Here is an 11,806-nt window from a genome sequence, read left to right as displayed (position 1 = left end):
CTCGATGAGATCACAGCCGAACTATTCGGCACCCCATTGTAACCTGTTTTCATCATGATCAAAGAACAGACAGGCATGACGTAAGGGTTTTACCTCATCGAGGGCCCCGAACCTGGGTAAATCGCTCTCCCCGCTTGTCTGTGAACCGATGACTCACGTCAGCTTGCAGGATTCCATCAACCCTAAGCCCCTATCGGAGGGCATTGCCGAGGAGCACCCTCGACACCTGTCGTGTAGCAAAGTGGGAATTCTACAGACCTGATGGATTCGAGATTGTTTTGACAAAAGTGGCCCATTTTGGATATATACCATCGGCTAGATAATAGCCTTTGGTATATTGGTGGCCATTGATCTCATAGTTGCATGGTGGAGCATGCCCTTCCACTAGTCTGCTGAACACCGGAGACCGGCTGCAACACGTTGATGTCATTGTGTGATCCCGCCATGCCAAAGAAAGAATGCCAAATCCACAGGTCATAATCTGCCACAGCTTCAAGCACCACACTGCAATATCCATGACGCCCTTTGTATATACCTTGCCAAGCAAACAGGCAGTTCTTCCATGCCCAGTGCATGCAATCGATGCTTCCAAGCATTCCAGGAAATCCTCTGGCAACATTTTGTGCCGTGATCCTTGCAGTCTCTTCCTCAGTTGGCCCTCTCAAGTAGTATTTGCCAAACTTTCCCACCACACCTCGGCAAAACTTGTACATGCACTCAATGGCAGTAGACTCACTCATGCGAAGGTAGTCGTCCTGTGTATCGGCAGGTCCTCCGTATGCAAGCATCCTCATGGCGGCGGTGCACTTCTGAATGGACGAGAACCCGAGAACGCCTACAGCGTCGGGCTTGAGCTTGAAGTAGGGGTCGAACTCTCGAACGCCGTGGAGGATATTCATGAACAGCCCCTTGCTCATCCTGTACCGGCGCCGAAAATTGTCGGCATGTGTTGCGTCATCGGCGAAGTAGTCGTTGTGCAGCATGGCATGCCCCTCCATCCTCTGCCGGGGCTTCGACTTCCTTCTTCCCGGCCTTGATCCTCCGCGGCGCGACCTCTTCCTCTTCTCCGCCTCAGCGTCAAGCATGTCACCGGAGGGACGCGATGATCAGCAAATGCTCCCGCAGGTCGTCGTCGAAGGCTTGCTCGTCCTCCAGCAGCAGGGCAACCATCTCATCGTCGCTGTCCATGGCTAAAGCAAAATCAATGGTTAAAATTGCACCGAGGCAGACGACGGAACAAACAGCGGCCAATCGCGCCTACATGGCAAGTCGTCGAGCACCTTCTGTGCGCGGAGGTGGGGCGGATTTGACGGCGCGTTACGGGACGCGCGCGCGGCGGCGGCGGCGGCGCCACGACCGGCGGGAGCCCCAGCCGCGACAACGGTGCCGACTCTCAGCAGAGATCAGACGCCCAAACGGCCGGGAAATCCAGCGGCGGCGGTGGAGTGGGAGGCGCGGGAAGGAAGGAGCGACGAGAAAAGAGGCGCGAACCAACGGTTTATGCAAATAGTCGCCGACATGTGGGAGCCCGCCTCGCTTTTCGTTGTGTCCGGCGTCCCCGGTGCGTCCCCTGTGGGACGGGGACGGGCTCGGGGCGCCGGACACCGTATCGGGCGCGCCGGACAAAAATGGGCTTTGGGGGACGCGGCTGGAACGATTTTTTTGTCCGGCGCGCCCCAAATCCCTTTTGGGGACGCTTTGGGGGACGCGGCTGGAGATGCTCTTAGGAGCGTAAACTACAGGCCACCTGGGCAGGAAACATTGTTCAAGCAGATCTAAGGATAACAATATTGCACACTGCTATAGGTCATGTTAATCATACCCTGCCCATTTGTTATTATTTTTTATGTTAGATGTTTATTCTCGTTAACTTATCAATTAGATTATGAGATTTTGATTAGTAAATTTTTGTAATTGTCATAGTACTCAAAAACTTGTTACTGACTTGAGATAATTGACATTTTTTTTGTCAAATGTGCTAGGGTAAACGTACAATTGTGAATAATATGTGTGCTATTTGATCGATCTGATGGCTACGAGTACCCACCGGGTATAGGTATTGAGAAATTTTTGTATCCGTAGATACGGGTATGTGTATGGCTGAATTTTCATATCCGTAGGTATGGGTACTTTTTTGAACACACTGATTATTCAAATATGGATATAATATTTCTCTATCGTACACATACCTTACCCATTGCCATCCTTAACTAAACCTAACAAGAAGTCAAGCCCCACTGTCCATTTTGAAACCTGGAGGATATGAGGTACCAAAAAGACCCTTAAGCACGCCACGATTATGCATAATCCTGATCCCTCTCAATCCTATAGTCATATAACTATTTGAAACATGGCATGACATCTACTAACTGTAGACATGTAAACTAGCATGTCAAATATTGATCTTGATGTATGTGAATCGCGTACTCCAACTATATATCGTTTCTCCTCTCTACTTCACACTGTTCCATTTCATTGATATGAGAAGGGTGTCCATGGCCCTTCGTAATTGTAGGTACTACAGTGCGTAGACTTGCTTTTACTATGTGTGTACATGTGCTCCACGCCTCCACCGGTGACAGATCAAGAAGCAATAAAGGCTGGTGCCAACGCAGGCGTTAGGGGAGGCGCTACCGCCCTAGGCGGGGCGAGAGCCAGGCGAGAGAGGGGCGAGAGGGCATCGCGGGGCGGTGGCGCGGGCGCCCGGCGCTATCGCCCGCTACCGCCCGGCTACCGCCCGCGCTGGGGGCGAGAGGGAGGCGATAGGCGGGCGAGAGGCGGGGCGGCGCGCTGGCAGCACGGGGCGAGAGGGCGGGCGAGAGAGCGGGCGTAACGGCTAGGCTGAGGTGGCGCGATCTGATTCGTCCACGTCAGCTAGCCGTTGGGGTAGCCGTTGCTGGTTCAAAAAATCCGGAAAAAATGCCAAAACCCCCTATAAATACCCCCCATATGGTTTCACTCATTCCACACCTCACTTCATCTCCTCCACTCTTCATTTCCACACCTCTCAACGCCATGTCTTCGTCTAGCAGCAGTTCGAGCGACGGAATGGAGGGTGATATGATCGCTGCATTCCAGGCGGAGTATGAGGAGGAGATGCTCAACGAGGAGCCGGAGCCAAGACGGCCGCGACGCCGCCGAGAGTTCATCAGGCGTGATCGTCTGGGTGCCCACGATCGGCTCTTCGAGGACTACTTCGCCGACGACTGCAATTATCCTCCGAGCTACTTTCGGCGAAGGTACCGGATGAGACGATCCCTCTTTCTGCGCATTGTGGATAGATTGGGTGAATACTCTCCGTATTTCACCCAAAGATTTGATGCTCTCGACCGTGCTGGTTTTTCTCCCTGCAAAAGTGTACTGCGGCTTTGCGTCTGTTAGCTTATGGAGCCGCTGCAGATACAATAGATGAGTGGCTTAAGTTAGCTAGACAAACTTCATCAGATTGTCTAGATAGATTCTGTGAAGGCATCATTGACTGTTACGGGGAGACGTTTTGCCGTCGACCAAGCTGTCGAGGATACTCGGCGTACGATAGCGAAAGCCGAGGAGCGTGGCTTTCCGGGCATGTTAGGGAGCATCGATTGCATGCATTGGTAGTGGAGGAACTGCCCAGTGGCTCATGCTGGTCAATTCACAAGGGGAGACATCAAGCACCCTACCATAATCTTAGAAGTCGTTGCGTCGTATGACCGTTGGATCTGGCATGCCTTTTTTGGAGTGGCCGGGTCCAACAACGACATCAATGTACTCAACCAGTCGCCGTTGTTCACTGATGTGCTTAGGGGAGGAGCACCCGTAGTGAACTTCACGGTGAATGGACACGAGTACAACTATGGTTACTACCTTGCCGACGGCATCTACCCCTCCTGGTCGGTGTTCATGAAAGGTGTTACTCTTCCACAAAGTGAAAAGCAGCGAGTGTTCACTGCTGCTCAATCAGCTTGGCGCAAAGATGTCGAGTGTGCCTTTGAAGTGCTGAAGGCTAGGTTCAACATTCTAGTAGTTCCGGGACGCTCCTACTCGAAGCGTACTCTTGGGTTGATCATGCGTGCATGTGTCATTCTGCACAACATGATCATCGACGATGAGCGTGGTACAAATTTGGAGAACAACTATGAGACAGTTGAGTCCAATGTCGGCCCTGCAATACACAACCATGCACCACCAAGCCTAGCAGCCAGGATTCAGATGGACAACGAAATGAGGGACTCACCGATGTATACACAGCTCCAGCATGATTTGATTGAGCATGTGTGGGCTAATGCCTAGATTATGTAATTTTTTCAAATTTTTATGTAATCTTTTCAAATTTTTATGTAATTTTTTTATGATGTAATCGGTAACAATTTTAGTTCAATAAAATAATTTCCTTGCATTATTTTTAATGTTGTAATCTGAAAAAGAAATGCTGATGTCGAGGAGAGAGAAAAGCTGATGTGGAGGAGAGAGAAGTGAGAGCTGGCACTATAGCCCGTGCACTGGCACCGTGGGGTGAGAGTGGGATGAGAGTGAGAAAAAAAAAGCTGACGTGGCGGGTGAGAGTGGGGCTATGCATTGGCACCAGCCTAAGTAGTTAGAGCTTGGTAGTTCGGGTTGTGCTTGAAAATATTTAAGAGCTCGTACGCAGTTTCAATTTTGCAGTTTGATTTGTGCTTTAAAATATTTGTGAACTCTAGCCGTTTTCTATCTACGCACACAAATGATAGGATGCTTTTCTTTTCAAAAACGAGAAGACGAAAAGTTACTTAGTTACTCACTCACTTTCAAAGAAATATACCAGAATTTTACGGTAATAATTGAGGAAACGTATCAAAAACCACTTGTAAAGCGGTAAGCATGCACATTTCTATATTAAACCTTTTGTTGTTGGATGTTTTCTTCAAACCGGAAAGAAATTGCATGTATGCATATATAATCCCTATTTTTGCGAGTACCATGCATAAATACTCGAATGTGCATATATTGACCTAGCCAAATCCTCCTAGGATCTAAACTCAAATTAGTGCATATCCCTAATACTATATAGTATATGTGAATGAGAATAACCAAGGTTTTGTTCCCAATTTTTTTTTGTAGAATGCATTGAAGAAAAATAAATAACCTACTTAAATAAAATTTATATCCTCAAATAATACTAGGAAAATAGTATAGTATTGATTTCTATTCATCTTGATATTCGCTAATCACAATTATAAATACTCACTGCGTCCATAAAAGGATACCACAAATATGTCAAACTGTAAATATATCTAGACATTATAGAGTATAAGAATACATATAAATTTAGTCAAATTTAAGACATTTTTTTATGGACGAAGGAAGTAGCATATTTCAATTTGAAGAACAAAGTAAAATCCGGGAACTTTTGAGGTAAGTTTAAAGGGCTAGAGAAAACTCATAGTAGTATTAAAATCCGATTTCTTTTATGCGATTTTTTTAGATGAAAAGCATCCCTTTTTATCCCATTTCATTGAAATGAAACGACGTCTCAAACTATAAAGTATTTTATGCTAATTTTGTCTAGCCCTCCAGGGCACGACGTATGAGCCCAAATCTACCCAGCGACGGGTCTTTCTCCGCTCGTCAGAAGTTAGTCTCCTTTAAGTATGAATTTAGATCACAATATAACATGAAAAGATAATCGTATGGTTGGTCACAAAACTTACCAGAGATAAGAACTTCGGTCACAGAACTTCAAGAGAGGAGTCCGCTGGTCACTCAGGACTGTTTTATGAGCAAACTAGTCACATTCCGTCATGGTCAAGAGGAAAAGGTCAAGAGGGAAAGGTTCAACCTCACATGATTTGAAGAACAAAAAATTGTCACCCTACTATGCACGAATGTAACGGGTAAGATCGGATGAGGTAGGAAAAGTTGGCACACTGCTTTGGAAAACTCTCAGATGAACCAGGCGCCAGCTGCACCCGCAGCTGTAGGACCTATCATGAGAGAAAAAAAACACGGAGGTAAAAGTGTCAGACAACTTCCTCAACTGATTTTCCTCTCTCGCGGTCGGTGCAGACGAGGTAGCACATGACGCATAGGGATGAGCGGGGAGGTGCAGCAGCGACCGAAAGACGGTGGCGCCAACGGCAGTGCCTCTCCTTGATGTTCTGTAGAGCCGCCCTTCGATCCGCCCTTCGACCTACATCGACGAGGAGCGGGGATGGCACTCGTGAAGAAGGTGGGCAGGGCGCATGACGGCGGACGGCGCTGTGGAAGGTCCTTCGCGCCCCGCCATGAGCACTTGTCCAGGCCGGGTACCGTCGGCGTGCACCTACTCTGGCCACCTTGATTTGGGATGGAGGAGCAGCTGCTGGCGCTTGGATCCATGGATGGTGCGAGCGCCAAACGGGGTGGCCCCGGACCTCCCACCGTGCTCCTCCAAGGCGACGCGGAGGCGGCCGATGAGCGCGTCGATGCTGCCCTAGGCCTGGCCGAGTGGGCACGTGGAAGTAGCCGGCGGCGACGGGTGGTCGAAGAAGCGGCGGCGCCTTTGGGGAACCCATGTTGGTGCTCGACCGCCAGCACGAGCCCGCGCGCGTCTCCCACTGTGCTCCTCGAAGGCGGCGTGGAGGCGACCGACAAGCTCGTCGAGTGCGTCCAGAGCTCCATGGGCGGGCGCGGTGTGAGAGAGTTAGGTGGGAGAGGATGAGGGTCACCGGCTAAGGGCGGAAATTAATTTCACATGGGGTCCATGTACTACACCTAGCAATTACTACTCAATTTAATACGAAAAATACCCTGCCACCAGATTGAGTCTACTCCTAACGTGGACCAATAGAACTTGGAGTTCAGATGGAAGCAAATGCCACCGGGTTCCATCTATTCACTCTCGCTTTCTTTACACAAACAACAAACTAGTAAAGAAAAAGATGGTTGCTAGTGTGGATTCATGGGACATTGGGACTGTGGTGGTCGGCAGTTTCATATATCTTCTGGCCGAGATGGCAATCTTGCTAACATTGGAGATTGCATGTGAAGATCTCCTATTTAGTTAAATAAAATATGAGGCAATTATTAAGTTTTCTTGCTGATCCTGAAATGAGATTTGTCCATAAAAAGAATCTAAAATGAGCAAGACATATATGGACGAATTATCTGATGAGAAAGATCAATTTCCCATTAAATATATGTCAAGCATGAACATTATTTATGAAAATCTTCCGTGCAAAAATAGTCCATGTAAATTATCCACAATTAATATTTGTAGCAATCATACCCTGCAAATCTATCTATATATACATATGCTTTGGAACCAGTTTGGACACCTTATCATTTCTTCTCATACCCCAGTTGTTGGCAGAAGCAATGACCCCCCCCCCCCCCCCCAAAAAAAAAAAAACATGTTACATTGAGAATAGGACACATTAGGAAGACGATGCTTGGGATTCAGCAATGGGAAGCTACTGCACAAAGCTTCACAACGTTACTTGATCTTGTACCGATTGAAAGCACATATGCAACGCTGGAGCTTGTGATAAGGGACCCAAGCAGGACAAATAAGTACTATACTAAAGAGGAACTGCTAGGGATTTACTTGGCGCTTGTATCACCTGAACACAAACATTTGAGTTAAATAAAAATGTGTTGTATCACAAAAAATGGACGAAGGGATCTAGTGCAGCCCATTTGCACTTTGCTAGTGTAAACAAAATTTTCCATACAACTTTCATATCTTAGGCTGATGCTATTCCTTAGGGGTCTCTTTGATTCATAGGAATAGTTGAAATATAATTTGTGTTCTTCAGTGATAATAGGCCTCTTTGATTCTGAGTTACATAGGAGCTTTGGAGGATTCATTTCCTTATGATTTTTTCCTACATTAGTTGTTTGATTCCTATGGTTGAACACTATAAGATATTTTTCTAAGGAATCATTTCAGTTATATCTCGTAGGAGACCAAACATCAGCTTCATTGATGTTTTGCAATCGTTCGCTTTCCTTATCATGGAATGAAACAAGTTTTGATGCATACAAAGTCGTGTCGGATTCACAGGAACATGATATTACCATCCTACATTTTTCATATTCCCATTTCTGAAATCATGTGGATCAAAAAGGCCCTATTCAACGGTACATATCGTAGGAAAATGAAGTAATCTTTCATTTGGTTTAGATTCAAGGGGAAAGAGGAAGGAATTCGCCAATCTACAGAAACCTCTTTCTTTCATTCATAGGCACAAATACAAAAGACAAAGGCCAAACTGCATAATGATGACATAGGATTACCTTTGCGGGTTTTTTTAACCTTGATTTGATTACTGAATTTAGGATTCCTGTCTTTTTCCTATTCCTATGAATTAAAACATTCAGTTTCAAAAAAGATCGTGTGCTTTCACATACTGTACATCTTTTTTATTTGTACAATCCTATTCTATTCTTGTGCTTTCCCAATTCCTACTTTTTCGGAACCTGCAAAACAAACAGGCCCTTAACGTTTGGAAATTTGAAGAATGGCAAGTGTGGCAAACGGGTCGAACCAGTGAAGTTTTCTGGACAGTAGGGCAGTACCACAACACGTCTCGACTAGCCGTTCCAGTCTTCCCCTCCAAAGCTCCTCCCACCTCCAATCCAAAGAAAAAGAAAAGAAATGTTCGCTCCTCCAACCCCAAAACAAACAAGAAAGAGAAAAAAGCAGGCCTCGGCGTCTACCTCCTCGGCCCAGGCCTCCTCCATCCCAAAACGGCAACTCGCCAAGAACACCGCCGCGGCGCATTCAGCACGAGAGGAGTGAGCCGCCCTTTCCCCCACCGGCGTGCCAAGAACTTCCTTCTGATTCCTCGACCGGCCAAGAATCGACGGTACTGGAGGTGGGTTTTCTTTCTTTTTTCCCTTCTTCCTTTCTTTTCTTACTAAGGAGGAGGTGGGGTTTTCAGTCCGCGCAGAAATCTTGAGTTCTTGATTTGTTCGCTCAGTGTTAAAGTCGCTGGCTTTCGTCCGGGGCATGGCGGAACCCTAGCTGTGTTCTTGTGTGAAGTTTGAATCTTTAGCCTTTCTTGGATGATTCGATTCTTTACCCCCAAACTGCTCCATTTGGCGTTCTTGGTTTTTCCCACGAGTAGCAACTCGCAGGTTACTGTCCCTCCTTATGAATCCAAAAAAGATATTTTTTACCTGATTCTCAGTGGAACTGACGGTCAAAAGATTTGTGGTAAATTTTCTACCCATTCCACAAGATAACATCGAATTGATTTTGAAGATGAAATGGGTTTTCCCCCAAGTTTTCCGTTTCCCCCCTCCATAAAAGAACCCCTTTTAACGCCATATTCAGGAACCACTCTGTACCATTTTGATTTCTTGCTGCTATCATCTTGTTTTGCCGATTCTTACTCTGATTAATGGTTGCTACTACTATGTATCCAGGCATGCCACCGACGGGGAGGAAGCATTGGTGCAAGCACTGCAAGAAGAGCTTCCCTTCTGGGATGTCCCTTGGAGGCCACATGGCGGTCCATAGGAACAGGCGCAACAAACAGAGGAGCGGCACTCCGAGCACTGACAGCGTCGGAGAGAGATATGGTCTCCGGGAGAGGTGCCTGAAGTCTTCGTGCCTGGCAGATTCCACTTCCAGTGACGATGATCCTTGGGCATTGTTCCCCAAGACTGAATGCCAGTTATGCTTCAAGTCTTTTGCCTCCCGTGATGCCCTGTCCATACATATGAGGGTACACATGCGCCGTAGGAACAAGATGGTTGTGGAGCACAACGTATCTGTAGGTGATGGTGATCCAAATGCTGCTGTATTTGCTGCTCCAGTGAGAAAGAAGAGGTCAAAGAGGATTGCTCTGGACACAGTTCCTGCCGCAGCGATGAAGACCGACGGGATAGAGGAGGTCGATGCCGCACACATTCTTGTGATGCTTTCAGAAGATCATGGCATGTGCTCAGATTTTGTGAATCGGGATGAAGACTGTGAGATGGATGGCAAGGCGGTGTATGATACGCAGATGATGGAGCTGAGTTCTTCTGATCATCATGGCCTTACCGGAGAAGACAATGAGCTGGTGGAGCCAGAAACTTCTACTAGCTCTTACGAGGAAGTGAAGTTTCTCAGTCTTTCAGAGGTGTTCAAGGCAACAACTAGATATGAGTGCAAGCTGTGTGGAAAGGTCTACGCATCTCCTCGGTCATTAGGAGGCCACATGAAGGGTCACAGAGGTATTCGCAAATCTGCAGCGAGTCAACCTCGTAAACAGCTGCTTGAACAGGATCGCAAGTTGTTTGTTCTCAGCCTTGCAGCTCCCAGTATATGGAATTACAGAAGAGCAAGAACAAAATCTGAACCAGATCCATCGTGGGTGGAAAGCAGCCTCCCGGGTGAAGGAATGCTAGGTGTTGTCTGAAATTGGTTACAGTTTCTTCACGGGTCATGTGGCAAAACCACACTTCTAGTAATTGATAGCTGAAGAGTATGAAACTGGGAATGCTGTCTCCTCAATCATTATGCACAATTCTGTCCTTTGGAATGGTCAGTGTTGGTACATGTTCCACTGCCTTTTTTTTGGCTCTCAAACATTCAAATGTAGTCACTGACAATCAGCGCATTAGTGGCACTGCCTTTTTTTGGTTCTCGAACATTGATATGTAGTTTCTGACAAGCAGCACATTAGTCCTAGATTTAGCTATTCCCTAGTAGAGAGCAGCGTTGTCCATGTTGCAGAAATTATTTATTTATTTTTGCCTCCAAGACTCTAGCAACTATTATTCAGTTCACTGTAGTTCTTTTTTTTTCCTCCTTTGGCTCAGCTGGTTTAGCTTCCTAATTCGTTCAGCTGATTTGGTTTCAGAACAGCTCATTGCTCAGTTTTAGCTTTGCTCAGTTAAAGGATGTGCAGATTATGCATTCCAAATTCCTGGCATTTGGAATTGTTTTGATCTTGTGTGACTATTTTCATTTCATACTGATACTTTTTACAGGGCTGATACCAAAATACAGAAAATACATGCATAGATTTGTGGATAAAACCAGTGCATGCAATCAATAATTTGTATCTTCTGCATCATTGAGTTTGTGGCTTCAAAGAAGCAGTTATGAAAGAACTGAAAGGCCAGTATTATAAGATTGGCACAATTCTGAATTGACATAACTTAATTTTGTGATGCCATAAAGTTTTGGGCACAAATTTGATCTACTCATCAACAGTAGCATCTCTTTTTGTTTGTCAACATGTGCAGAATTTACATTTGATTTTTTTATATGGTAAAGATTTAGTTTTCCAGCGCACTCAGTTATTTCATAATTTTCTGAAAATATATTGATTTTGCACCACAAGCCATGGTACCACTAAACATATACTCCCAGAGAATTATCACATTTGATTATGCTGGGTATAAGGTGTTATCTTCTTATGAACCTTAAAAAGGGCAGATGCCATGACTGATCATTATCTGCGTTGTACTCAAGTCAGAATTATTTCATTCAAGATTGATAGGTTAAATTTCAGTTCTCAAAATAGTTATGACCTGTCATCTGGGACTATTCTGAATGCAAATGTATAAACACGCCCTTTAACTTCGCTCATAGGAAGTAGGATAGTAGTTTGTTCTTAGCATCAGACAACAGCATTCTAATGGATAAACATGCTCACTGAATCACGCAGGTAACGCTCTGTGCAGGACCATATATTTCTAACCTCCTTCTGATTCAAATTTCTTAAGCACTTCAAATTTGTTTCTGTGAGCTCCCGATTCTACAGATCTGATAGGTATTAGCCAAGGAGATGTTGAGGGTAAAACAGCTCAAAGAATAATACTCCTCCCGTCTCATGAAACTTGTCTGAGATTTGTCAAAATTTAGATG

The 11,806-nt window shown here is 45.8% G+C and overlaps 1 protein-coding gene across 1 annotated transcript; it reads left to right on the top strand.

The window, feature by feature from the left end:
• Nucleotides 1-8,726: 8,726 nt before the first annotated feature.
• LOC124696805 (zinc finger protein ZAT9-like) lies at nucleotides 8,727-10,349 on the top strand. The gene is made up of 2 exons (XM_047229474.1): nucleotides 8,727-8,816; nucleotides 9,370-10,349. The coding sequence occupies exon 2, from the start codon at nucleotides 9,372-9,374 to the stop codon at nucleotides 10,347-10,349; it is 978 nt and encodes a 325-aa protein (XP_047085430.1). The 5' UTR covers nucleotides 8,727-8,816; nucleotides 9,370-9,371.
• Nucleotides 10,350-11,806: the final 1,457 nt, after the last annotated feature.

The sequence above is a fragment of the Lolium rigidum genome, chromosome 3 (genome assembly GCF_022539505.1).
Source record: "Lolium rigidum isolate FL_2022 chromosome 3, APGP_CSIRO_Lrig_0.1, whole genome shotgun sequence".
Taxonomy (NCBI): domain Eukaryota; kingdom Viridiplantae; phylum Streptophyta; class Magnoliopsida; order Poales; family Poaceae; genus Lolium; species Lolium rigidum.
The sequence above is the reverse complement of the archived record's forward strand: the minus strand, read 5'-3'. Positions and strand labels throughout refer to the sequence as shown.

Coding starts and splice junctions, on each gene's coding strand:
- LOC124696805 (XM_047229474.1), top strand. CDS start 9,372: ATGCCACCGACGGGGAGGAAGCATTGGTGCAAGCACTGCAAGAAGAGC.